We start from the raw sequence: 22,655 nt of genomic DNA on the forward strand, positions 1-22,655 counted from the left end.
ACTATGGACCTGAATCTTGATGATATTACCTCAGGTGCTGGAGGAAATGATACAGGAGATGAAGCTACAAGTAATCATGGACCTAATGGTGTCCACCGTCGTGCTGGAAGGTTCGGACGCTTCGCTGCAGACTCGGACAGCCCTGAGTCCCCTGACAGCGCGGAGTATAGCCAAGGAGAAGAAAATTTGCGTACATGGATTCGTCCTGTCCGCGCTCCTCGAAGAGTTAGACCTATTGCTGCGAACTCGGAGAGCCCTGAGTCTCCTGACAGCGCGGAATTCAGTCAACGCGAAGATGATGAATCTATTGGTACAGGGCTTCGTCCTGTCCGCGCTCCCACAAGAGTCAGACCCATCGCTGCCGACTCAGAAGAGAGCTATCAATCCCATGACAGCCTGAATTAGAGCCCTCTAGGTCTTCATCGCTATACATCTTGACGCATCTGGTGATGTACTCAGCCAGTGCAAGGATCTTCTCTTCTTCGTACCGCTTTCCAACTATTTGAATCCCCACAGGGGCTCCGTGGTAGATTTCAGCATTGTCTATCGATGTGAGCAATTATTCAGACAGCTAGACTGAGTCCACCTACACTCCGAGTAAACCTTCTGATCCAGTTGATTAAAGAATTGTGGCGGGTCTTCTGCCGTATGAACCTCCTTATCGGCAAACGTAATCGGAATAACCACGGTTGTATAATCCAAAGTATTGATGAAGGTGGTGTATCCGGAATGGCAGAACTTCCCCGGGATAACAGCTGCATAAGGTGCAGTAGGACAGATGATAGCATCAACGGGTCTTCTGGTTGCTGTCATGTCGTTGGTTCTGTTCCAATAGTCCATATACTTTTTCATATATTCTCGTTTCTGTACGTTCAATTCCGCTACCTCTCCGGCGTTAAAATGCTTGCTTTTTCCAATGAAGGACTGTAAGGGTAGTGCCTCTCCTGACAGAGCGATATGGCTAAGTAAGTCTTCGCCACTGTCCATGCTGTATGCTTTGTCCTATTGAGTATAAGTCGACTGCAACAGTATATGTTCGAGGGTTACAACGTACCGCAATTATTTGGCCCTCTTTACACAGCTCCGGAGTCCAGTCTATGACCTAGTATGCATAAGAGTCAGTCAAGCAAGGGATACTTTCTGGTAGTTACCCTATGACCCATGTCCTGCAAGATATCCTTTATAAATGTCATGGCTTCCTCCACTGGTGGGTGAGGATGAACGACACCATCATGGGGCATGATGCCAAAGGCGAGCAGAGACGGGTCACGAGCCGATGCCTCGATCAACTTTTGTGTTTTCATGTCGATGTCATTCCTCCAAGGCAGCGGCAACGCAAGCGGATCATGGAGCCACGGCTTCTGTGATAGAACGGCTTTGAAAAGCAACCTCAACGATTCAACACTTGTGGCCATCGGACCAATTACAGACAAGATGGTGTTTTGTCCGTCGATAGAATTCGCCGCTCCTTCATAAGGCATTCTTCCGGCGGATGGACGAAGACCGAACACCCCGTTGAAGGCAGCTGGAATCCGGATACTTCCGCCGATATCAGTACCAAACCCGGCTGGCGATCCACGAAGCGCAAGAAGAGCACCTTCTCCACCAGAGCTTCCTCCACTAGACAGTAGACGGTTGTTAGGATTGTATGTATATTCTATGATGTTGTTTGCTGTCTCTCCTGACATGAGCGTGAGGGGGGCGCTCGTTTTACAGAAGAGGACAGCTCCCAAGTTGCGGAGTTCTCTTACGAGCTCGCTTTCAACCACTCGAGCACGGGAATCATCCTTTCGGCCTTGAAACGTCCCGATCCAGCCCACATAGCCCATGGTTGTGTCGACACCTTTGACATGGAATTGGTCTTTCAGACTCACGGGAAGTCCGTGCAAGGGGCCTTTTGGCTTTCCGGTGGCAGCAAGGTGGTCGTCGAGCTCTTTTGCTACTTTGAGGGCATCTTCGAAGAATATCTCATGGAGACAGTTAACCTGCACGCGGATGAGTCAATGTGTAACATCAACCCAGGATGTCTGGGATACATACAAGCTGATGAGCAATGGCAGCTCTATGGCAAAACGCCTCGGTCACCTCGACCGCGGTCCACTTCCTGGAGTTTGTTTGTGTCGTGATAGAAACGGCATCAGCTTCAGTGATTTCTATCTCGCGAGGATTTAGGAACCTTTGAATGTAGGTGCCCGTGACATCATTCGGGGGGGTCAGATGCTGAACTCTCCACTTGGGGGGAATCGCCTCCAGGATGGCCTGGCGTTTGGCTTCGGCTGCTTTCTGCCAGGTCGACTTTCCTTTATCCATTGTGGTCTGTCAGGGTGAGGAATCAGGGATGGATGTGTCGAGGACGATGAAGAATCTTGGTGTCCGATACCCCGCAGTGAATGTTTGGTCCTACCTCGGTCACGGGATATGCCCGGGCGGAGGCACCAGCATTCTTTACAACACCCATTTCATCCTTCATGTGATTAAGAGACCAATATCCGACATATGAAGAAGGGCTAGGACCGATCAACATGGCCACACGCAGGCCATCGATAGCCTTGTTATCTTTCCAGGAATGGAGCCACAGTCACCATTTCATAACTCACAGACAAGTTGACCTCCAATACGCTTCATCGTGTTAGCCCTTTAATCCACATCTCTACACTATCTTTATGAGAGCTAATCACAATAAAAGTGAATCATCATAGACACCCGACACATCCCAACTTGTTTGATAATGCCCCAGCAGCAGTCGGAGCGGAACTCGCCTTCACCAAAACCTGTGTCCTGCGATTATGATACTCCAGCGCAGTAATATCATCATAACTCGATGGTCTCTGCTCGTTCATAAACTCCGGAATAGCACCTACCATGCACTCGCGATGAGCCTTCAGGAAGAACGCCGTCGAATGTCGCTGGGGAAGAACACATCCACCAGCTCTTTGCAGCTTGGATTGGAGATCATGGGGAGTGAGAAATGATGCACACCGCTGGGATGGAATCATTTGTCCATCTTTGGAATGTGTCGCTCACGTTGATTGCAATCTCATCCGGTTTCTCTCGCACCAAGGGAATGAACGTTCCGGGGTTGCGGCGGTCTTCATATTCCAGTCCGCCTTTTGTGTCTTGGAAAAGAAGCGTGATGGTACCAAAGTCGGTGTGAGGCCATCCTCGACGAGACTTTCCTTAATTTAGACGGGATAAGCTGACAGAAGGGTAATAGTTGTATCTCAGTTCACTGGCTGCTGGTACGCAGCGATTGAGGAATGTGTCTTTGGGCACGTCGCATCCGAGTTCACATGCGGACATAACATCCAGGCATAGTTTTTGACATTGACTGTGAAATGTCTCTGTGAAACCTCGGAAGCCCGGAACGATGTTGTTTGGCCAGCTGTTGGGGTATTTGGTATTGTCTGGTGGCCCGAAATCGAAGTCTTCCTATCACGAAGCATTTGGTGCTAAGCTTTGTGATTCTCATGGTACGTGGCTAGGAAGGATAGTAGAGGGTCTGAATGAAGCTAAGTGGCATATCCTCTCGTCCATACGAATGCTATCAGGGTTTGGGGCGCGCAAGCCAGCCGTGGTTTTCCTCCTTTATAACTGCATCCTCTCTGAGCTTCTGGGCTGGGAGGGTTGACAACACTTGGCTTTATATAAGGTTCAAGTTCGAAGAATCTCGAGTTCTAGACTTGAATTAGCATGCGGTTGCACCATTGAAAAGTGGATCCGGTCACTTACCCATTCCTGTGCCTGCTGAATCGTCTCCAGGGGCATGCCATGATTGGTTAGTTTCACGAAGCCTGTACTCCGCAAAGAGTTAACCAAGGATGTGGAAGCTGCATGCCGTTGGGCTCTAGAACCACGAACTGATAGGTCAAAGCTTAGAGTGGCTAGACCCATTGTCTGACGGTATAGGGAAGTCGATAATAAGATTGGTGGTTTAGGTAAGTGTAGGGCTCATATCAAGTCCTCTCGATGCTCATATACATGGCCCTCCACCTGTGATGATGTATGTATAAAAACTACCAATCCCCTTGCCAAATCAGGATGTCGTGAGATATAACCCTGACACTGAATTGTCTTCAAGCTCTGGTCCTTACCACTTTCTAAGAATTTTCATAGTTCCTAGGATATCTAGACGATCTGAAGTATGTATAATCGAGATTTGTGATCCCTGTTGGAGTTTATCGCGGATCAGAAATACCATCTATTCTGAAAACGAAATCTGAAGCAACCGGCCTTACTCGGTCCAAAAGAAGTCGAGATGTATCCATCCTATGTATGGTAGAAGATCGCCGCAGTTGCACTAAATAACCTTATCTCAGCCATGGACCATTCAACACCACAACCTATCAGAAACCCCTTCAACCATGGACACCAATGGCCGACAGAAACCCATGGAGTCTATGACACACTCAAGGTGGACCCTACCGTGGATCCATTGGCAGTTATTCCTCCCTGCCAACTTGATTCAAGATACATATGGCGTAACCTGCAATGGAGCTCTCCACCAGCAATTTCTTCTCCAAACAGATACATCATGTCATCTCTCAAAGACGTAGGCAGCAAGCTCGGCTCCAAGCTAGCCCTCCCTAACACCTACGTCATCACCGCGTTCCTCTCCATCGCGCTGTACAATATCGTCGAGCTGATTTTCATCCTTTTACTGACTTTCAAGCGCCACAAGGGGCTCTACTTCTGGAGTTTCGTGGTCGCGTCCTTCGGCATCGCCATCTACTCCATCGGCTTCATCCTCAAAGATTTTAACCTCGTCGCCGAATCCCTCTCCTACTTCTATGTCACCCTCATTGTTATCGGCTGGTGCGCCATGGTCACCGGCCAGTCGCTGGTCCTGTACTCGCGTCTCCACCTCGTCGTGCGCCATCACATCATGCTCCGATTCATCCTCATCATGATAATCTGCGACGCTATCTTACTCCAAATCCCAACGACAATCCTCTGCTACGGGACCAACTCCACCGCCTCTGCCGACTTCGCCCTACCATACGCAGTATACGAACGAATCCAAGTAACCGCGTTCTTTGTCCAAGAATCCATCATCTCAGGCGTATATATCTTCGAGACGTTCAAACTGCTTCGATCAGAAGCGTTGGTCATGGAGGAAACGCATCGATACGCGGCCCGGAAACTCATGCTACATTTGATATGTATGAATGCAATAGTGTTAGTGTTGGATGTTGCGATTGTGGTGTTGCAGTTTGTGGGACGGTATGCGCTGCAAACTGCCGTCAAGGGGTTTATCTACAGTGTCAAGTTGAAGTTGGAGTTTAGTATTTTGAATCAACTGGTGGCGTTTGTGTATCATCCTCAGACGTTGAACTCGGGGAGTCCGGAGGGGGGGACCTCGGAGAGGAATCTCTGGGATGTGGGTCAGCAGGCTGAGAGGGGGACGGGGGATGGGCAGAGGCGTCGGTCGAGGAATTGTGCTTGGGCGAGTGTGGCTGAGAGGTTGAGAAAGGAGTTGAGGATTTCAGTGGAGAAGAGGCCGTCGGGGTTTGGACATGCTGGTAGGAGACAGTTTGGGTCTGGTGAGATGCAGAATCAGGTTTAGATTGTTCAGCGGGGGGTAGTATGACAAGAGAATCAGAAATTATTCCTTAATGAGTCAGCCCAATGCCATATTTATGAGTCGGACCTGATTACTTAGCTTATACAAAGCTACAAGCGATCGGTAATGTATTCCCTTTGCACGCAACAGACATCACTCACTCGAGCTCCATTCAGTCGCAGTCCGAGCAAGAGCTTTCTAGGCCTGACACTCCAACTTCCTATCCCCAACATCTGAAAATTTCCTCGACCATGCTATGACGTAGTGACCCCATGACCCCGATTGATAAGATTCGCGCGGAGATGATCTCCATCGCCCGCACACCTGATTGGCCCGCGTCTTGTACAGCCCCTCCGGCAAAAGTCCGGACCTCACGGCAAAACTCCGACTCTACATCTACGATATCCAACATATAGACCATTGACCACTCCATCAACCCCCCTTCACCCATCAAAACAATCCATCCCCACAAACCAAAATGTCCCCCCCAATCCAACCAACCAACCCCCCCTCCCCACAATCCTCTCCACCCACGACTTCGAACTCATCGCCTCCCAAACCCTCACCCCCAAAACATGGGCCTTCTACTCCTCCGCCGCAACAGACATGCTCACCCATCAATCCAACATAATCATCTACGATCGGATTCTCCTCCGACCCCGAATCCTCCGCAACGTGACGAGTGTATCCACCCGTACTACCATCCTAGGCTGTGCCATGAACCTCCCGTTATTCGTTAGTCCAGCGGCCATGGCCACGCTAGTACATCCGGACGGCGAGCTAGCGATAGCGAGGGGATGTGCGAGGTTTGGGGTGGGACAGTGTGTATGTCCACCTTTCCCATTTTTCCCTTCTGATAATGTGGTTAGAAAGAAGAAAGTTAATATAGTGGTATAGATCTCGACGAATGCATCCTACCCACTAGATAAGATAACATCATCCGTACAGGAAGGAACGAATCCATTTTTCTTACAATTGTACATGCATAAGTCGAGAGATATAACGCTCTCTCTCCTCCATCTCGCCCACACGTCCAATATATCCGGCATATTCCTGACCATCGACGCTCCCGTACCCGGGAAACGCGAGGCCGATGAACGCGTCCCTCTTTCCCCAAGCGATATCCAATTCTCCACGCGGTTACCCATGAGCGGCGCCCAAATCAGCAGTGACGCTAAGGGATCCGGGCTCGGACGATCCATGGGCGAGTATATCGATGCGAGTCTCACGTGGGAGGATTTGCGCTGGTTGAGGGATAATACCCACCTGCCGATTGTGTTGAAGGGGGTGCAGACGGCCGAGGATGCGTTGTTGGCGGTGCGGGCTGGGGTGGATGGGATTGTGGTTAGTAATCATGGGGGGAGGGGGTTGGATACGTGAGTTTTCTCTTTTATTTTGTCTTTTGGGGAAGGGAAGGGGGGTAGTGGGCTAATTTGGACGTGATGGTAGAGTGAGCTCATCAATCGCGGTACTTATGGAAATACGCCAGTGTTGTCCAGAGGTATTCGAGCAGTTGGAGGTATTTGTAGATGGGGGCATTCGAAGAGGGACGGATATCATTAAGGCGATTTGTCTGGGAGCGAAGGCAGTGGGTATGGGAAGGGCTTTTTTGTATAGTTTGTGTTATGGGCAGGAGGGGGTGGAGAGGTTGATTGAGAGTATGTTCCTTTTTCTTTTCTTTTGTTTGATCTTTGGGGCTAGGGGCTGGAAGATGCTGACGATTACAGTTATGAAGGATGAGTTGGAGACGACTATGAAGTTGTTAGGGATTACGGATCTGTCGCAGGCTCATCCGGGGTTGTTGAATACATTGGATGTGGAGCATTTGGTCCCGAAAAGGTTGGGGGGGTCGTTTAGTGGGCTGGTTGGGAAGGCGAGGTTGTGATCAGTGTATTGTATTATGATGAAGGAGTGATGAAACGGATTATTGAGGCCATAGTTCAAAGTTATCTGCTGCCATTTGACCAAGTAACGTCTCATCCAAGCCAAAGCCAAACGTTCCTCCGAGATCGTGAAAGTTGTATTCGCCTGCCCAGAAGGCAGTCTCATCAGGCATACCTTGCACTGTAGGCATGGTATTGAGGTCTGGCACTGGGGCAAAAGTGTTTCTGGCCTCTTTATCCAAAGAATGGAACTGCTGCAGCATCTCGAGCATACCTGCCGCGATATGTTTGGCGAGATGTTTCTCGTTGAGACTGGCTGCTACACCCGCTAACATATCGGCCGATTGTTGAACAAGGGAGACAATGTATCGAGTATCTATCATTAGTCCAAGCCGGTTACTCCCATCTCCAACCTCACCTGCGGTGTCTCTTCCCCACGTGGCGGCCATTTTCAAAAGAAAGGTCGCGCAGAAAGCTACCATGGTGTAGGTAAATATAGGCACGTTGGGAAAGGCGAGACGGAGGTCAATTTCTTCCAAGATCAGTGTCAGCGTTGCCATAGCGGCTGCGATGGCCTTATTGGCAGCTTCACGGTGACCAAGGGACAGGTCTGTAGGTACAGGGCCAGGAGGAGCGACTCCACGAAGGGCCAGCGAATTGAGCTGGAATCGAGCGAAATGATAATACAACACCAGAGCTTTGGATGGATATGATCCCAGGATGACACAGTTCTCTGAACGTGGCACCCATTGAAGTTTCCATTGTTCGACAGCCACGTTGAAAACCCTCAGCTTCTCAATATCCTGTTGGTCTAAGGGGCGGTTTGGATCACTGCCAAATGCCATGTAAGCTTCTGTCAAAGTGGCGAACAAAGACACCTGAGCAGCTAGTCTGGCATCACCATTGTTCGCTCCTTCTTGGCTGAGAAATAGCTCAATATTTCGAATAGATTCATCATTAACTGCAGCTGGGGGCCTCCCATGTGCGATGCTAAATTGATGATCGCATACATATGTGGCGTACCATAGACGAACATGCTCCATCTGATTTCTCTCTCCCTGCATGAGACGATGATACGACTGGTGTAGACCGATTTCTGCTGCGATCCGGATGGCCTGACCCGACAGCTTCCAGCTCAGGTTTGCCAGATAGAACGCACCGATACATAGTGCACGGATGTCATCAAGACTATGATGTCTCGATAATGATAAACTGGAAGCGAGCGAGACGAAGACGTTGTAGCTTTGATGAAATGCTTCCGTTCGCCCGGGGGTATGCAGAGCCCCCACTGTAAAAATCACCGCCGTGAGCAGGGATGAAGATCGTCGCACAGAATCTAATGTCCGATGAAGCAGGAGAGCTCCGTCCCAGAGCATGCGGTTGTTAGAATCCACGAACTGATTGAACAAGAAATCGGCTTCCTCCACCGATACAACACCTTGAGAGATAAAGTCCTCGTCTATCAATGGAGTCCTCGGCTTCCAAGCGGGGTTATTCCGGAGGGTTTTCAACCGTGTCAGTTCATACAAACTGCGCATCGGTGCGGTGATCAGACCCGTCGGACCATTCTCCTGAGGTTGCGGAGAATTCTCCCTCGACATGTCTATGGCTGCATCTTGATGTTCGACTCGAGCATCCGACCGACCCGATGGGCTGGTCTGTGATGCAAAACTCGACAACTCCGGCTGTTGCGTATGTCTCAAGAGATGCTGAACTGCAGCACGCAGTAAGCCAACCTCTTCGGTGGTCTGATTCTTCCATCTATGCTTGTCAGACACGTCGTGTATAGTGGCAGCCTACTCACGCCATATCACTCTGCAGAAACTGCTGAGAGACGTCATATGAGACACACTCAAGTCCATGTCGCAGACATCTGCTACATGACGTCTCCCCATGGTTGGTCTCGCACTTGGTTTTTTGAGTCTTACATTCCGTGCCTGCTTGTTATTAGCCCGAGAATAAAAGACAGTAACAACCGCTTACACGCTTTGCTTCTTGTCAGACGCAAGCCCTGTATTTCATTGGGTGGATGGGATGTACGTTGTCGTTTGCGAGTCATGGTTAGAGATTCTCGGAGGAGTTGGAGATGGAATGGAGAAGCCATTCGGATTGGCGGGGAAGGACTACACCTAATCAGGCTAGCGTGAGAAACTACCACTAACCGGAAGAAAACTATGCACGGACATAAACTTATGCAGAGTATGCACAGCCGGATCTCATTAAGATTATGGTCCTAACAGCATCGTCACACACACCAGTCCAAACTACAATCCATCATCAATCAATCAGATTAGCAACGCCGCTGCTGCCGCCGCCACCGCCACTCCTCCGACCCCCGCCCGCCCACCAGCACCCGTCGTCTGTGTCGCCTGCGGCGAATTCAACTTCTCCAATCCGGCAGTTACAGTCACAGGGGCATAGAAGAAATCACTAGAATTATAGGATGTGGCCGTGGTCGCGACAGAAGAGCTCTCTTGGCCGCTAACAGAGGCGAAAACGCCGATTGAGACCGAGCAGGAAGCCCCTTGGGTGGATGAAGTGATGTTGCAGGCGTGGACTTGTGAAGTAGTCACGGTGAGGCCGTTGGCGGAGCCGGTGAATAACTGGTTGTCGGCGTAGGTGGATGGGCCTGCGGTGATGGTGTAAGTGGAATACGGGGGACAGTTGCCTTTGCATTCCAGGGCGAGGACGGTGGTAGCGGAATTTGCGGATACGACGCTGGCGTCGAAGCTTGCGAAGGTGGTTGTTGGGGTTGCGGTTGGGCTTGGGCCGATGTAGAAGACTTGCACAACGGTGGAGGAGCCGGTGGAGGAACTGGAGCTGGAGGAAGAGGAGAAAGTAGAGGATGTGGTGGTGGTAGTGGAAGTTTGGGCCGAGGCATAGGCTGCCAGGGCGAGGAGGAAAGGGAGAAGCTTGGTCATTGTGGAAGAAGCCCTACAAGGTAGAGGAGGTCAGAACGATGGATTGATTGACTGTTCATCTTGGATCAAGTCAGTCTTCTTATACCCATCTTTAAGTGAAAGCACACATGAATCGATATCTAGAGCATACGCAACTAACGACAATCCACGTCATGTCAGATAAGCTTGTCACCCTAACTAGAATACTGATTGGGGCATTGACATATACGTTGGAGCCTAAGAATACGAGCCTGCGGAACGTTTGCCAAGTTGTATCGTCTGTGCGTGATGAAGTCATTCCGATTACCACCGGCTGTCAGATTCCCACCATCTAACCAATCACTAGAGAATATATCTAAACCCGACGTTCCGAGCTTCCAAGTTATCAGAGTCGATCACTTCTGGTCTATCCTGTGCCATGTCAAGCTTCTTGTTCATCCTGGCATGCACGACGCGAATGACAAATGCAAGAATCGCAACCAACAGGGCAATCCCTGCAGTGGCACTGCCACCCGCGATATATCGAGGTCCTGATGACGACGGCCACATGTAGCTTCCGTAAATCGATGCGGTATTTCCAATCATGTTCGCGGTTGCAATCGCAGCCGAGCGTTTGACCAGCGGGCGGGGAAACGAGTTGGCAACCCAGGCAATGATGATTTGATAGGCCGAGACAGCACCCATTGGCATTCTGTTGGTCAGGATTGGAATGCTAAAAATAGAAGATAAACTTACAGAAACATCCCAAAGAACCTTGCTCCGATGTTTGTGGTAGCAGTGCAGATCACACATCCCACGACACTTACCAACATCAGGCAGATGATATGCAGCCCTCGATCGTCCGTTTTGCCAGATGTCCATGTCACAATGAGAGACACCAGAAAGGTAGCAATCCAGACAGGCGCGGTGATAAGGAGAGTCTCGATATTCCCGTAGCCCAGAGTCTGGACGATTGTCGGAAAGAAGTATTGGAAGTTCTGGGAGAGGAGAGACGTATGCTGGATCAGGATGAAAAGGTAAATCCGTTTATCGGAGAACACAAGTAGCAACGCTTCTTTTATACTTCCAGAGTTTGCTTCGTCTGCTTCTCCTGCGTCGTGGATGAGTCGCCATTGCGCGTAGAGCTTCTCTGTCTCGTCAAGCCATGGTGTTGTTGCGGGATAGTTCGGCAGGAGCAGTCTAGCTTGTCAGAATTGGATATGAATATGCTGCAATTCACTTACGTCGAGGTAAGCGACACGCCAACGGTGATGCACCCTTCAATTATGAAGAGCCATCGCCATCCGGCTATCCCATGCGCACCATCCAGATTGCCTAGCACGCCGGCCCCAATGAGACCACCAAATGCGTTGGCCAGAGAGCTTCCGGCATAGAACCACGCAATGCGATGGCTCAACTGGGTGCATTAGCTTTGCCACAAATACTGAGTCAGAGCACTGTACCTCTTGCCTGGTATACCAACTCGACCTAGTGATATAAGTATAGCACAAATCTAATTCCAAGCGGACTCACATCAACATGATCGCCCCAGGAAAGAACGGCGCCTCCACAAATCCCAGAAAGAACCGAGCGAGAACCAATCCTGTAAAAGACTGCGTTGCAGCCTGACAGGCGGATATGACCCCCCAGATAGCCATTGCGCTCCCTAGAAACAAGGACGGTCGGACGCGCGTGAGAAGCAGATTGGACGGGAGTTGCATGAGCAGGTATCCCACAAACAAGATACTGGTTGCCAGGTTATAGTCCGTTCCTTTCATGCCGAGGTCTTTTTCGAGGGACCCTAGTCGTGCTTGAGATAGGTTGCTAAGCAGTCAGCATTTGCCTGGTTGGTCACTGGGATACGTACTTTCGATCCAAGAAATTCAGCAGATACATCACCACGAGGAATGGGAGGAGATGCATGTCGACCTTTCGGAGGAGCTTGCTGGTCATTTTCCGGTGCCATTCCGGGCTCTTCGAAACGTATGTCTGGTATATGACATCCTGTTCTGATTCTTGGACTTTCGGGGCGTTTTCGTGGTATTCAGTGAAGGTGTCTGGCTTGCACATCTTACTGGATTCTTGATAACTAGGATCAGAATTGTAGCAAATACTTCCAGCTATCGCAGTGGTCTTAAATATCGGGGCATGTCCGATGCCCCCCGCATTTGCGGAGGCGGGGCAAGCTCGGGGTAGTTCACCCCGGATCTACACAATGCCAAGAGCCATCTTGTCCAAATTTCACTATGTACCAATTTTACCAAAGCCCTCAAGCCCTGCATCTTCAGGACACGCAAGGTTTAAAAGTAAAAATAAATCAATGGACCCGAGCCTTGAGCCTGCACATCAGAGGCGGCTTCTCCCACAATGAATATGATTTCTGGTTGTACCAATCCAGACTCTCCTCACACAGCTCGATGTCAAAGTTCCATAACACTCGGGCAAGAATGACACGCATCTCTGCGTACGCCAGATTCCTACCAATGCAGTTCCGTGGGCCGACCGAGAACGGCTGCACAACGTCCCGGTTGTCATGGTAAAACGACGACGAAGGATCGTTCTTGGATTCTGGCAACCAACGTTCGGGTATAAATTTGTCGGGCTCATAGAAATTGAGTCTGGATAGGTAGGCTGCCGATTGGTGCACAGCGACCTTCGTCTGGAAGCTATCAGTATAGGATCAGGAGTACAAGAGGGTAACCCACATTCGGAGAAACCTGATAGCCGGATATGTCCATAGGCGTTATCGGTGTGACCCGCTGCAATCCACTAGGAATAGGAGGGTACATGCGGAAAGCCTCGTCAATGCATGCCAGCATGTACGGAAGATTAGCCGTGGCATTGTTGACGGTGATGTCTGCCTCGGTCTGCATGACCGACCGCACCTCCCTGGTAACCTTTTTCAGTGCCTCGGGATTTCGGCACAAGAAATATGTCAATCCAGAGAGGAGAGTGGCTGTGGTTTCGCTCCCGGCAATAATAATGATGCTCGCATTAGCCTCCAGCTCTTCATCAGTCAACCCGTCCTTTTCGCCTCGGTGTCGCAGCATCGACTCCATAAAGTCAGCTTGTCCACGGTCTCTTTGACCGTGCAGCCGTTTTTGCACAGTGATCCGGCTATGATTCTGCTGCCTCCGTCTCGCCTCTTTCAAGTGCTTTGGGATAAAGGGCGCAACGATACGAAAGACCAGCGGGTAGTAATCCTTGAGTTTGATGAAGGCTAAAGCTCGAATAAACTCGAAGATTGTTGTCACCCAGTGATGGTACTCGGATGAATCTAGGCCACCGAACGACTCTCCAAATGCAAGGTCGCCTATGAGATCGAACGTGGTGAGATTGTACCACTTCACCATATTGACAGACAGTTCTGACTCGGCTATATCGTGCAACCTCTTGATGAGCTTGTCGACATACCCGAGGAGGAACGGCTCCTGGGCTTGGAGACCTTTGGCAGAGAAGGCATGGGACATGGCCTTGCGGTATCGTGTGTGGTCGACATCGTTGGCGCTGATGATATCCTTTGGGTTGCTGGCTGAGCCTCTGACCTTTGGCATTTGTCGATGACCATGCCCGTAGATATCCTTCCATGCTTGGGCAGTGATGAAGGAGACCTCATCAGGGCCAAAACGAACGGCCTCGCCATATTTGTTGTGGAACGCTCGGATGTCTATGTCCAGTCTGCCACGGGCATTGGAGATGTAACGCAGGAGGGGAAAGGCTACCCATAGCTTAGGCCCAGGAATACGGTGAAGAGGATGCAGGTAGACGTTCCACAGCACGGCAAGGATATTGTACACAAGGTAAGATATCACGATAAGAGCGAAAATCGATGTCATGGTGAAGTGGATGCGCTTGCGTTGATGGAGATTCTAATGGCTGATCTGTCCGTATATAGAGCGATATTTAACTTTCTTCACCCTCGGTCTGTCCCACCTTGTGCGTAGCACTCTGCCGTCATTTTGCCGGGTCTGCGAGAGTCGCCAACACCATGAGAGGAGAAGCGGGGTAGTGTCGGAGATACGTTGCTGAGCTAGATCAAGCGATTGACGCTGCTACAAATTGAGTCGGTTTAGTACAGGGACAGGATCTTTCTCATCCCAACCATGCTGAATATTTGTGAGTGATGTCTCAAAGCGAGAGGTGCCTTCGAGCCCCTCGGCGTTCCCACCAAGAAGCACGTCAATATCAGCAGCTTGTGTGAGGTGTTCTGTGTAAGTTGGTGAGATGTTGCGTGCCGAAGGAAGGTGGAGGTGGTACTTCAGCAGACCACGCTTCATTGGATGCCCGCAGGTGCATGGGATCGGCAGGCCGGGTGTCGCAGCTCGACCGCGTAACCCTTCCAACCCAATCAGATGGATCCATTGGTAATGACAGGCAAGAAATAAAAAGTGGGTAGTATGCATGTCGGCATCGGAAACAGCCATGTCCGAATCGGATGCCGGAAGTTCCACGGGTCTGTCAAGTGTCAACCTGCACAGCCCCAGTAAACGGATGTTATTCACGTAGGGGCCATAGGTCTCCCTCCTATGGGTCCCCGGATAATGACTTTGGAGAAACAACAAGCTTCCGAGTTAATCGAAACCTTGCACCGATTGATCTCAGGTCACAAGGTTCTTATGGTGGACTGTTTGTCAGGCGCCCCATCGCACGGACCATCGAGTCTGCAGATGCCACCGAGCCAATCAGCATGCTGAACGCAACATGCTATTCCCTGTTTCATGATCAAGAAGATGCCTCTGAATCATAAATCAGGAGCTGCGGCCATTCCTGGCTCTGCCATAGACATCACCAACTCCGATCCAGGTGTCTGTAAATGGCTGTAGGGATTCTTCTCCTCCCTCATCAATCCTGTCTAGCGGCATCCCCAAATTATCTATCGCAACTTGGCAAATGTGGGTCTCCTCGCTTCCATTCTGCAATCGCATGTCCATGTTTACCATGAAGAGGGCGGGAATCACCTGACGAGATGAATATGGGAGTCAAGGGGGACAATTCGGTACACCAATCATTGCGGCGAGCCTGCCATCATTGATCCATGGAGAAATGGTTCCACTTAAGCATTCCATTTTCTGGACCAGGACAAACATGTTATACGCCTCATACAACGGATTGGAATCATCAGTGGGGTTGACGAGAAGCTGAAAGGCCCAGGCGCACATGGCCAGGATGCTGGAAAGGCAGAATGTTGCATCAAGATGATTCTGCTTCGTTGATGAGGGATTCCCGTTCCACCTTATCGCCTGCTTTGGACCCGAGATGTAGGGCAGAGAGCGCCAAGATGACATTCAATAGAAAAGGATGAGACATGGCATCTTTCGGCACTATATCTTGTAGGTCTCCGCTTAGGGAGGGCCTCGGCGGATCTGATCGTGAAGTGTAGGGAAGAATGCTCTGCAGGTCCTACGAGTAGTAGGAAGGTGATGTGAATGATCAGATCCTGCCTACCTGATCGGGAAGAGCTTAGTCCGTAGAACGCATATAAATACTCCCTTGATCCCCTGGGTCAGGTGTAGCTAGAGACAAGCATTTAAAATGGAGTAGTAACCATCTTCCTGGGCTATTTATACTTACATGTCTTGCCAGATCCATGCAACATGGTCAATTCTGGATGCTGACAGATAGGTCGAGGCATGCCAGTGGGAGAGCAACATTGATTCAGCATCCTCGACATGCACGGTGGCCAGGAAGGTATGGTGAGCTTGTTGTCACCTGGAACGTGAGGATGCAGATCTCATAGACGATGCTTCCACAGAAAGCGCCCAGATGCGGCATACTGGCAATCAGCAGTCTTGAAGGCACAGTTCAATCACTTTGGCCTCGTTTTGACACACTAGGGCCAACTACATTTAGGCCATCCTCGTCTGGTCTAGAGCAATGAAAGCTCACTTTCAGACTTCTTCGCTTGCACAGGAAAAAGCCAAGATGTGAGCTCTGGCTGCTTCCATATTCAGTGTCATACACTGAGTCAGTGGTCATTCTCGTGATCAACCGCGTACCACTACAGGAAATCCCGGGTGGAATAACACTTCTCCGGGCTGCTGGTGCACGTGCCTTTGCTTACTCAGTCAGGCCCATCACGCCAGTCCCGATGCGGTCTTTATTTGCGATTGTTACCGTCAGTTGTATCAATACGGGACTCTCTTGCCAAGTGAATGATCAATTCTTCATCATTCTTCCTAGAGAGCCTGGGTCAATCAAAAACTTCTTTCCTCGTTGAAACTATTCTCTGCCGTTCACCAATATGTCTTCTGCTCTCTTTTCAACTCCAAAACACCTTCGTTTCTGTTATCACCATGTCTAGGCTATCGTCTACATATTCTCGAGTGGCCGTGTTTCTAGTCCGAGCTTTGGCTAAACACCGAGGACGCATCGCCTCAAATCCAGATGAAGTACTCTACATTAAATCCAGAGACTGCCACAGATCAATCAAAGTACATATCTACCAACCCCTCGCCAAACTCCCGGAAAAGCCATCTCCCGTGTTGATCAACTTTCACGGTAGTGGGTTCGTGATACCTTTCCACGGCAGCGACGATGCTTTCTGTTGTCAAATCAGCAACCAAACATGCTACACGGTCCTTGACGTCCAATACCGTCTGGCTCCCGAACACCCTTTCCCCGCCGCCATAAATGATGCCGAAGATATCGTCAACTGGGTACTAGGACGACCGACTGAGTTCGATATCTCGCGGGTTGCCATCTCCGGCTTCAGTGCCGGCGGTAACATCGCCTTGGCTACTGCTTCTACTATTTTCCCCAAGCAAACGTTTTCTTCGGTCTTGGCTTTCTACCCGATCGTTGAAGCTTTCGTGGACCCCGATGCCCTAGTTGCCCCCGATCCGAACGGTCGACCTATCCCCTCATTCATCATGCGGTTATTCACCCAGTGCTATGTGCCTCCCGGGTTTGATCCTCGCGATCCTCGGATTTCGCCTGGTCGTGCCAATCTGGACTGCTTTCCTCAACGTGTGATGATCATAACCGCTGCCTGTGATAGCCTGGCGGTTGAGGCCGAGAATCTGGCTGCTCGACTGCGGGATTCATCGGGACGGAAAGTTGTGTGTGAGCGGATGAAGAAGTGCAATCATGCATGGGACAAGGCGGTTCGACCTCGAACGTATGAAAGGGAGGCTACAGAGCATGTGTATGCCCTGGCGAAGGCTATGTTGGAGTCTTGAACTTATTTCATGGCTGGTATCGTCTTAGACTGTTTTGAACTCTTGGGGCGGGAAAGTGCCAGGCTCTGACTTAATGATCCCACCAGAGAGAGAGTTGTTACCTCAGCTCTCCGGCTAAAGAGCAGAGTTCTAAGCTCGACAGTCTAAAAAGCGCATCACTTATTTCTGGAAAGAATCTGCAGTGTGAATCTATGAGTTTGCATTATCAAGGATTGGGGTCTTTTCTTTCTGATATGTACCAGTCCAACGCTACTAGCACGTCATTAAGTGGCACCTATAAAGCTTTCTTCTATACTTCTATGTAATTTATTCAATACGGACAAATTCGATCCAAGGCTTACTCACCATCCATCCAATAGCCTCTGCCAAATCCGGCAAAGAGTAAGCACTTAGATATCTTCCCGATTGCCAAATCACCAATCAGCCTATGAACGAATCAAGATGAGTCAATCCCATCCCCATAATAAACTCCTTCACACCCAAACACAAAAGCAACCGTGTTCACTAGACCGTTCATATCCCCCCGGCACCCCTCACCATTCACCCCATCCCAACATCCACCACAACCCTACACCAACCAACAATGCCCCTCAAATCCACCTTCACCATCTCCCCAGTCCCCGCAACCCAAGAAGCCAGCCGCCACCTCAACTCTATCGAACGCTCCGCCATCCACCAAAGCAACGACACCTCCTTCGTCCGCCTGATGTGGAACAATTCACCCCCCGACGAGAACGAAGACGCCGAATTCATGCTGCAAACAGGCTTGCTTGGACAGTTCAGCCAGGTGGAGTTGGATCCCGATCCTGACCCCCTGGAGGACCCCGACCGATGCCATGAACACACAGGCCTAAGGGCATTGGGGATAGACGCTGAAGACGCTGGGTAGAGGCCTCAATCACGCCCTGGTTGAGTCGCCAGGGCATACACGCATACCAGTATAGCAACACGCAGGTTGGAACCAGGAATGAGAAGCGGAGAGCGGAGTATGGACTCGCAGGCAACTGGTCATTAGTTGCACATTAAAAGTGCCTATTTAGTTGTGTTTTGCTGCGTTATCGACTTCTTCCTATACGCGTGGCTTTGATGTTATTCTTTCACTGCGAGATTTGGGATTTGTGGGATTTGACAGACGTTCTGGCTTCATATTCCTGCTTCAACGGGAAGCACTTACATAGCTAGCATCACATATAGCGGGCTCCATTAGGCTAATAGAATAGGACTTGACTTGACTTGACGAGAACGAAGATGAAGAGGCAGGCAATGAAGACCCCTTCCACGCCATCGACATGCTCTTCAACCCCGCCAACAAATACACCTGGATTATCGAGTCCTCTACCGGGAACGCGGTAGCGTATGGCTGGTGGCAACATGCGAAAGGCAAGACGGAGGAGGAACGGGCAGCTACATACGCGAATCGGTATCGACCCGAGGGGATGAATAAGGCGTTGATGGATGTGACGAGTGGGGCGAGGTTCTTGAAGAGGGCGAAGTTGTTGAATACGCGAGATACGCTAAGTATGCTTTCCTGTGAGAGGGGGGAGGGGGGATGTTAGGGTTTGCGGCTGATGTGTTGTTGTGTGGCAGTTTTGAAGGAGTTGTATGTGCGGCCGGAGTTTCAGAGGCAGGGGCTGGGGGGTGGAGGAGGCAGATCGATTGGGGTTGCAGGCGTATACGGAGGCGTCGAAGGATGGGTATGGGTTGTATGTGAAGTATGGGTTTGAGGAGGTGGATCGGGTGACGGTGGATTTGGAGCCGTGGGGTGGGAGGCCGGGTGAGTTGAACTCGTATGGCTTGTTGATGCGGGCAGCGCGGAACTGAGTGGGGCTATATGGGTATTGTAGACTGTTTTTACTTACAGCTTATGTTTAACTACCGAAAAGGATAAGATGTACGGATGATTACTTTAAATATAAGGGAGCCATATGACATGCCATGGTGGGATTAATCTTAGCTCGAGACAAGCTTCAACCAAGCTCATCCTGCAATGCATGATCTATCACAGTCTCAGAAACCTCTGAGCGTGTAGATCCATTGTCCGCTTAATTGACGATCCTATGCAGGATTCTTGTTGTGGTGCTCATCTACTTCCCAGCTTGGTAAGGATAAGCAGATCACTGCATCTAACCTAATACGTCAACCTATCAAGAGGACTTTGCCCATTACCATTCTATATTTTTAGGTAGGCGCATCAAATACTATCCACTTATTGTATGCCTCATATGCACCCTCTCCTTCTAAACATACTTCTATTGGTCGCGAATACGAGAGGGACGCCTGATGTCTCAAAAGCCTACTAACAACATCCCGCATACTTAGCAGTTGATTACATTGAACACTCTCCGCTTATCTGTACGGCCTTAAAAAAGCAAAATGAGCATAGCTCTACCCATCCAACACATAAATCTACTCTCACCTCGGAGTCTAAGAATCGGCGACCGTGTATATATAAACCTATTCCACCCCTCCTCGTCAACATCTCTCTCATCCCTCCCATTCCCTTCACCTAACCAGCCCTAATTTACTCCGGCACTCACAATCACCATGAAATCCCTCCACTTCCTCCTCCCCCTAACCCTCTACACCACCACAGCCTTATCCCAAGGGATCTACATCAACTCCCCCGCCCCCGGCTCCCAACTATCAGCCGGATCCAGCATAACCGTCCAAGTAGCTCGCTACGTACGCCTCCTCCACCCACCCACCACCCCCACCTTCCTCCTCCTTTTAAATTTCTTGATTAACAAAAATAGGACTTCATCCAATCCGTCGCCGAAATCGGCCTCGGAATCGGTTTCTCCTCCTGCACCAACGGATGTCCCGATCCCACTGCTTCCCTGGGAACTCTGGGCTATAGTGGTGGTTATGACCCCGAGTTCGGGCCTGGGATTCATGATCAGTATGAGAACTTTACTATGACGGTGCCGGAGACCACGGGGCCGGCACAGATTGGTGTAGTGAGGGCGTTTTTGGTGGGGGTGAGTTGTCCTTTCTTTGCTTTTGACTGGGGAGTGTGGTTTGCTGACTGTGGATAGTTGGGGTATGAGACGACGATTGGGAGTGCGGTGGCGAATGTTACGATTGTTTGAGGATAGATTGGTTGAATGTTGATGAACCTATGGATTATGGTATGTAGAGTGGGGATGTATGGAGATAGGGCGATGCGGGCATAATTAAACAGCAAGATGGTAGAGAAGTTGCATTTGTACTTCGTTCAATATAACCCCCCATGCCGACTAGTCAGTTAACCCTTAAACCCATAACCCCATCCAATAAACTACTCACCCCCCCCCTAGAACTAAACACAACCCCAAAATCCCCCAAATGCGCAACATGACAATCCCTCGTCTCATTCAAAAACCTCTCCCCATCCTCCCCCTCCGCCAACTTCACCTCAAACCTCTTAAACAACCTCGCCAAAACAACCCTCATTTCTATATACGCCAACCCTTTCCCAACACACGTATACGCGCCGCCCGCAAACGGCAAAAACGCATGTCTGTTGATCGTCCACTCGGGTTTCTCGTCCGTCCAGCGCTCGGGAATGAATTCGTCTGGGTGGTGATAGTATCGTGGATCGCGCTGGACAGGGAGCACAGGGACACTGATGATTGTGTTTCCCGGGATGAATGTGCTGGTGTTTTTTGCCGTGGGGAGATGAATTCCCTCTGGGGGAGTGAGACGGGGGATTCCCCCCTGCACGGGGGGTTGGATGCGGAGGGCTTCGGTGATGCAGGCGTTGAGGTAGGGGAGGGTGGAGATGGAGCGGTAGTATTCTTCTTCGTCGGTGGTAATGGTGTCTAGTTCGGTTTGGAGTTTGCGTTGGAGGGTAGGGTTACGGGCGAGGTGGAAGATGACTGTTGTCATTGTTGTGGAGGTTGTGTCGCTGATAATCATTAGCTGGGAGTAAGGTATGGGGTGAAGGTACGTACCCCCCAGCGATGACGAGTAACTCGCCCTCGCTGTACAATGCAGCCTTGGATAATTTGAGCATCGAAGGGAGCATTCTACTCATCGCATCAGATTCTTCCCCTGGCTGCTGCCGTTTCTCTTGAATGCGATCCTGGATCCAGGTTCCATAAGGACGAAGAGGACCATCAGCCCCAGGCAGACTAATCAGCAGACTCATGAGCCAGGGCATTTGGGCGATGATTTGCTGGCCCGCGGTGACGGCTTTGACGAAATGCAGATTCGGGTTGAGTTTCCAGTTCTCGATATTGTTGAAAGAGTGACCCCAGCCAATTACCCCCATGAGATCGTAACTGACGAGTTGCATGGTATCTGGGCCGGAGAGGGTCTGGCCGATGCGATTGCTTAGAGCGTCTAGGAATTTGTCTGTTGTTTGGATGACCATTGGTTGGTAGGCTTTCAATGCTGGGGTCAGTTAGTCAAGATATCCAGCTATGAAGGGGGACTAGCACTGTTTGCAAACCTCTAATATTAAATGCCTTATCCCAAAGAGCCTTCCGCCGTTGCGAGTGAGCAGCTGGATCGCGCATGTGGAAAACAGCATAATCGTCTGTCAAATCACCAGAGCCTTTGAGACGATCATACCACGGGGCACGTGTGCATCGACTAGAGGGACCATAGATTGCATCGATGGATTCGGCAGACAGAACGCTTAGTTCTTGGGGACCCGTGCGGACAATATCTCCGTACTGCTTGTGCAGGTTCCAGACGCGTTCAAAGTCGCGGTCGTTTTCGACATTCTGGTATGCGGCCACGAACTTGGACAATTTGAGAGAAAACGGGCCTGGGAATTTGTGCAGACGGTGGAAGAAGGCCCTATAGATGAGAACTGATGTAAAAAGGGGTATGTAGAAGCAGACATTCAGCACAGAAACGGTGCCGATACCGAAGAGCCAGGCACTGCTGCTCAACCATGATCCTTGATTGTGGATTGTGGTCAGCAGGACTGCAGTATTCACAACAAATGTAGAGTACAGGCAGAGACGAGCTGCCTTGTTCCCACGCTCGCCATGGACCCAGTAGAACAGGTGTGCACTAACACCCGCTAATGCTAGAAGGGGGCCTTTGTGCTTGACGAGCTCGAGAAGATCAGCTGATGACGCCATTTTTCTGCTCCCGCACCAGTATATTTCTTTTCCCTGGGGCTCTTAGGAGGGATTAAATATGTGAACGACTATAGTAAGCA

The 22,655-nt window shown here is 50.3% G+C and overlaps 13 protein-coding genes across 13 annotated transcripts; 6 read left to right on the forward strand and 7 right to left on the reverse strand.

Annotated features, from left to right (window-relative positions):
• Window positions 1–346: 346 nt before the first annotated feature.
• Window positions 347–2,310, reverse strand: BO94DRAFT_478167 (acetamidase; the record flags this gene model as incomplete). The annotated part of the gene is made up of 5 exons (XM_025608680.1): window positions 347–543; window positions 591–1,002; window positions 1,055–1,102; window positions 1,152–1,985; window positions 2,041–2,310. 5 exons carry the CDS (start codon window positions 2,308–2,310, stop codon window positions 347–349), a joined length of 1,761 nt encoding a protein of 586 aa, XP_025462287.1.
• A 383-nt stretch (window positions 2,311–2,693) lies between these two features.
• Window positions 2,694–3,891, reverse strand: BO94DRAFT_560847 (Clavaminate synthase-like protein; the record flags this gene model as incomplete). Its single annotated transcript, XM_025614183.1, has 4 exons — window positions 2,694–2,939; window positions 2,980–3,171; window positions 3,202–3,429; window positions 3,730–3,891. The coding sequence occupies 4 exons, from the start codon at window positions 3,889–3,891 to the stop codon at window positions 2,694–2,696; spliced, it is 828 nt and encodes a 275-aa protein (XP_025462288.1).
• Window positions 3,892–4,458: 567 nt separating this feature from the next.
• BO94DRAFT_540134 (uncharacterized protein) lies at window positions 4,459–5,728 on the forward strand. The gene has a single exon (XM_025612845.1). The coding sequence runs from the start codon at window positions 4,532–4,534 to the stop codon at window positions 5,561–5,563; it is 1,032 nt and encodes a 343-aa protein (XP_025462289.1). The 5' UTR covers window positions 4,459–4,531; the 3' UTR covers window positions 5,564–5,728.
• Window positions 5,729–6,064: 336 nt separating this feature from the next.
• Window positions 6,065–7,445, forward strand: BO94DRAFT_611280 (cytochrome b2; the record flags this gene model as incomplete). Its single annotated transcript, XM_025616626.1, has 4 exons — window positions 6,065–6,385; window positions 6,458–6,936; window positions 7,010–7,218; window positions 7,288–7,445. Coding segments are annotated over 4 exons (1,167 nt in total), but the record flags the coding sequence as incomplete, so codon positions are not given.
• Window positions 7,446–7,450: 5 nt separating this feature from the next.
• On the reverse strand, window positions 7,451–9,502 carry BO94DRAFT_628582 (Zn(II)2Cys6 transcription factor; the record flags this gene model as incomplete). Its single annotated transcript, XM_025617489.1, has 3 exons — window positions 7,451–9,204; window positions 9,248–9,380; window positions 9,427–9,502. 3 exons carry the CDS (start codon window positions 9,500–9,502, stop codon window positions 7,485–7,487), a joined length of 1,929 nt encoding a protein of 642 aa, XP_025462291.1. The 3' UTR covers window positions 7,451–7,484.
• A 226-nt stretch (window positions 9,503–9,728) lies between these two features.
• BO94DRAFT_579243 (uncharacterized protein) lies at window positions 9,729–10,364 on the reverse strand (the record flags this gene model as incomplete). The annotated part of the gene is made up of 1 exon (XM_025615256.1): window positions 9,729–10,364. One exon carries the CDS (start codon window positions 10,362–10,364, stop codon window positions 9,729–9,731), a length of 636 nt encoding a protein of 211 aa, XP_025462292.1.
• A 321-nt stretch (window positions 10,365–10,685) lies between these two features.
• On the reverse strand, window positions 10,686–12,392 carry BO94DRAFT_611284 (MFS general substrate transporter; the record flags this gene model as incomplete). The annotated part of the gene is made up of 6 exons (XM_025616627.1): window positions 10,686–11,034; window positions 11,079–11,522; window positions 11,567–11,739; window positions 11,786–11,810; window positions 11,856–12,146; window positions 12,190–12,392. The coding sequence occupies 6 exons, from the start codon at window positions 12,390–12,392 to the stop codon at window positions 10,686–10,688; spliced, it is 1,485 nt and encodes a 494-aa protein (XP_025462293.1).
• Window positions 12,393–12,639: 247 nt separating this feature from the next.
• BO94DRAFT_478076 (cytochrome P450) lies at window positions 12,640–14,158 on the reverse strand (the record flags this gene model as incomplete). Its single annotated transcript, XM_025608676.1, has 2 exons — window positions 12,640–12,981; window positions 13,028–14,158. The coding sequence occupies 2 exons, from the start codon at window positions 14,156–14,158 to the stop codon at window positions 12,640–12,642; spliced, it is 1,473 nt and encodes a 490-aa protein (XP_025462294.1).
• A 2,410-nt stretch (window positions 14,159–16,568) lies between these two features.
• BO94DRAFT_569783 (alpha/beta-hydrolase) lies at window positions 16,569–17,689 on the forward strand. The gene has a single exon (XM_025614755.1). It carries the CDS (start codon window positions 16,616–16,618, stop codon window positions 17,498–17,500), a length of 885 nt encoding a protein of 294 aa, XP_025462295.1. The 5' UTR covers window positions 16,569–16,615; the 3' UTR covers window positions 17,501–17,689.
• Window positions 17,690–18,083: 394 nt separating this feature from the next.
• On the forward strand, window positions 18,084–18,389 carry BO94DRAFT_590563 (uncharacterized protein; the record flags this gene model as incomplete). Its single annotated transcript, XM_025616039.1, has 1 exon — window positions 18,084–18,389. One exon carries the CDS (start codon window positions 18,084–18,086, stop codon window positions 18,387–18,389), a length of 306 nt encoding a protein of 101 aa, XP_025462296.1.
• A 400-nt stretch (window positions 18,390–18,789) lies between these two features.
• Window positions 18,790–19,321, forward strand: BO94DRAFT_590564 (uncharacterized protein; the record flags this gene model as incomplete). Its single annotated transcript, XM_025616040.1, has 3 exons — window positions 18,790–19,018; window positions 19,088–19,104; window positions 19,169–19,321. 3 exons carry the CDS (start codon window positions 18,790–18,792, stop codon window positions 19,319–19,321), a joined length of 399 nt encoding a protein of 132 aa, XP_025462297.1.
• A 603-nt stretch (window positions 19,322–19,924) lies between these two features.
• On the forward strand, window positions 19,925–20,679 carry BO94DRAFT_628586 (uncharacterized protein). Its single transcript, XM_025617490.1, has 3 exons — window positions 19,925–20,182; window positions 20,254–20,478; window positions 20,536–20,679. The coding sequence occupies exons 1-3, from the start codon at window positions 20,045–20,047 to the stop codon at window positions 20,587–20,589; spliced, it is 417 nt and encodes a 138-aa protein (XP_025462298.1). The 5' UTR covers window positions 19,925–20,044; the 3' UTR covers window positions 20,590–20,679.
• BO94DRAFT_628587 (cytochrome P450) lies at window positions 20,674–22,580 on the reverse strand (the record flags this gene model as incomplete). The annotated part of the gene is made up of 4 exons (XM_025617491.1): window positions 21,933–22,580; window positions 21,433–21,874; window positions 20,786–21,386; window positions 20,674–20,736 (listed from the first exon to the last, which is right to left on the reverse strand). The coding sequence occupies exons 1-4, from the start codon at window positions 22,573–22,575 to the stop codon at window positions 20,674–20,676; spliced, it is 1,749 nt and encodes a 582-aa protein (XP_025462299.1). The 5' UTR covers window positions 22,576–22,580.
• Between the last annotated feature and the right edge of the window lie 75 nt (window positions 22,581–22,655).

Source organism: Aspergillus sclerotioniger (assembly GCF_003184525.1).
Source record: "Aspergillus sclerotioniger CBS 115572 chromosome Unknown BO94scaffold_43, whole genome shotgun sequence".
NCBI classification, from domain to species: Eukaryota; Fungi; Ascomycota; class Eurotiomycetes; order Eurotiales; family Aspergillaceae; genus Aspergillus; species Aspergillus sclerotioniger.

Coding starts and splice junctions, on each gene's coding strand:
- BO94DRAFT_628586 (XM_025617490.1), top strand. CDS start 20,045: ATGAAATCCCTCCACTTCCTCCTCCCCCTAACCCTCTACACCACCACA. Junction 20,183..20,253: donor CCGTCCAAGTAGCTCGCTAC/GTACGCCTCCTC, acceptor TAACAAAAATAG/GACTTCATCCAATCCGTCGC. Junction 20,479..20,535: donor TGAGGGCGTTTTTGGTGGGG/GTGAGTTGTCCT, acceptor GACTGTGGATAG/TTGGGGTATGAGACGACGAT.
- BO94DRAFT_569783 (XM_025614755.1), top strand. CDS start 16,616: ATGTCTAGGCTATCGTCTACATATTCTCGAGTGGCCGTGTTTCTAGTC.
- BO94DRAFT_540134 (XM_025612845.1), top strand. CDS start 4,532: ATGTCATCTCTCAAAGACGTAGGCAGCAAGCTCGGCTCCAAGCTAGCC.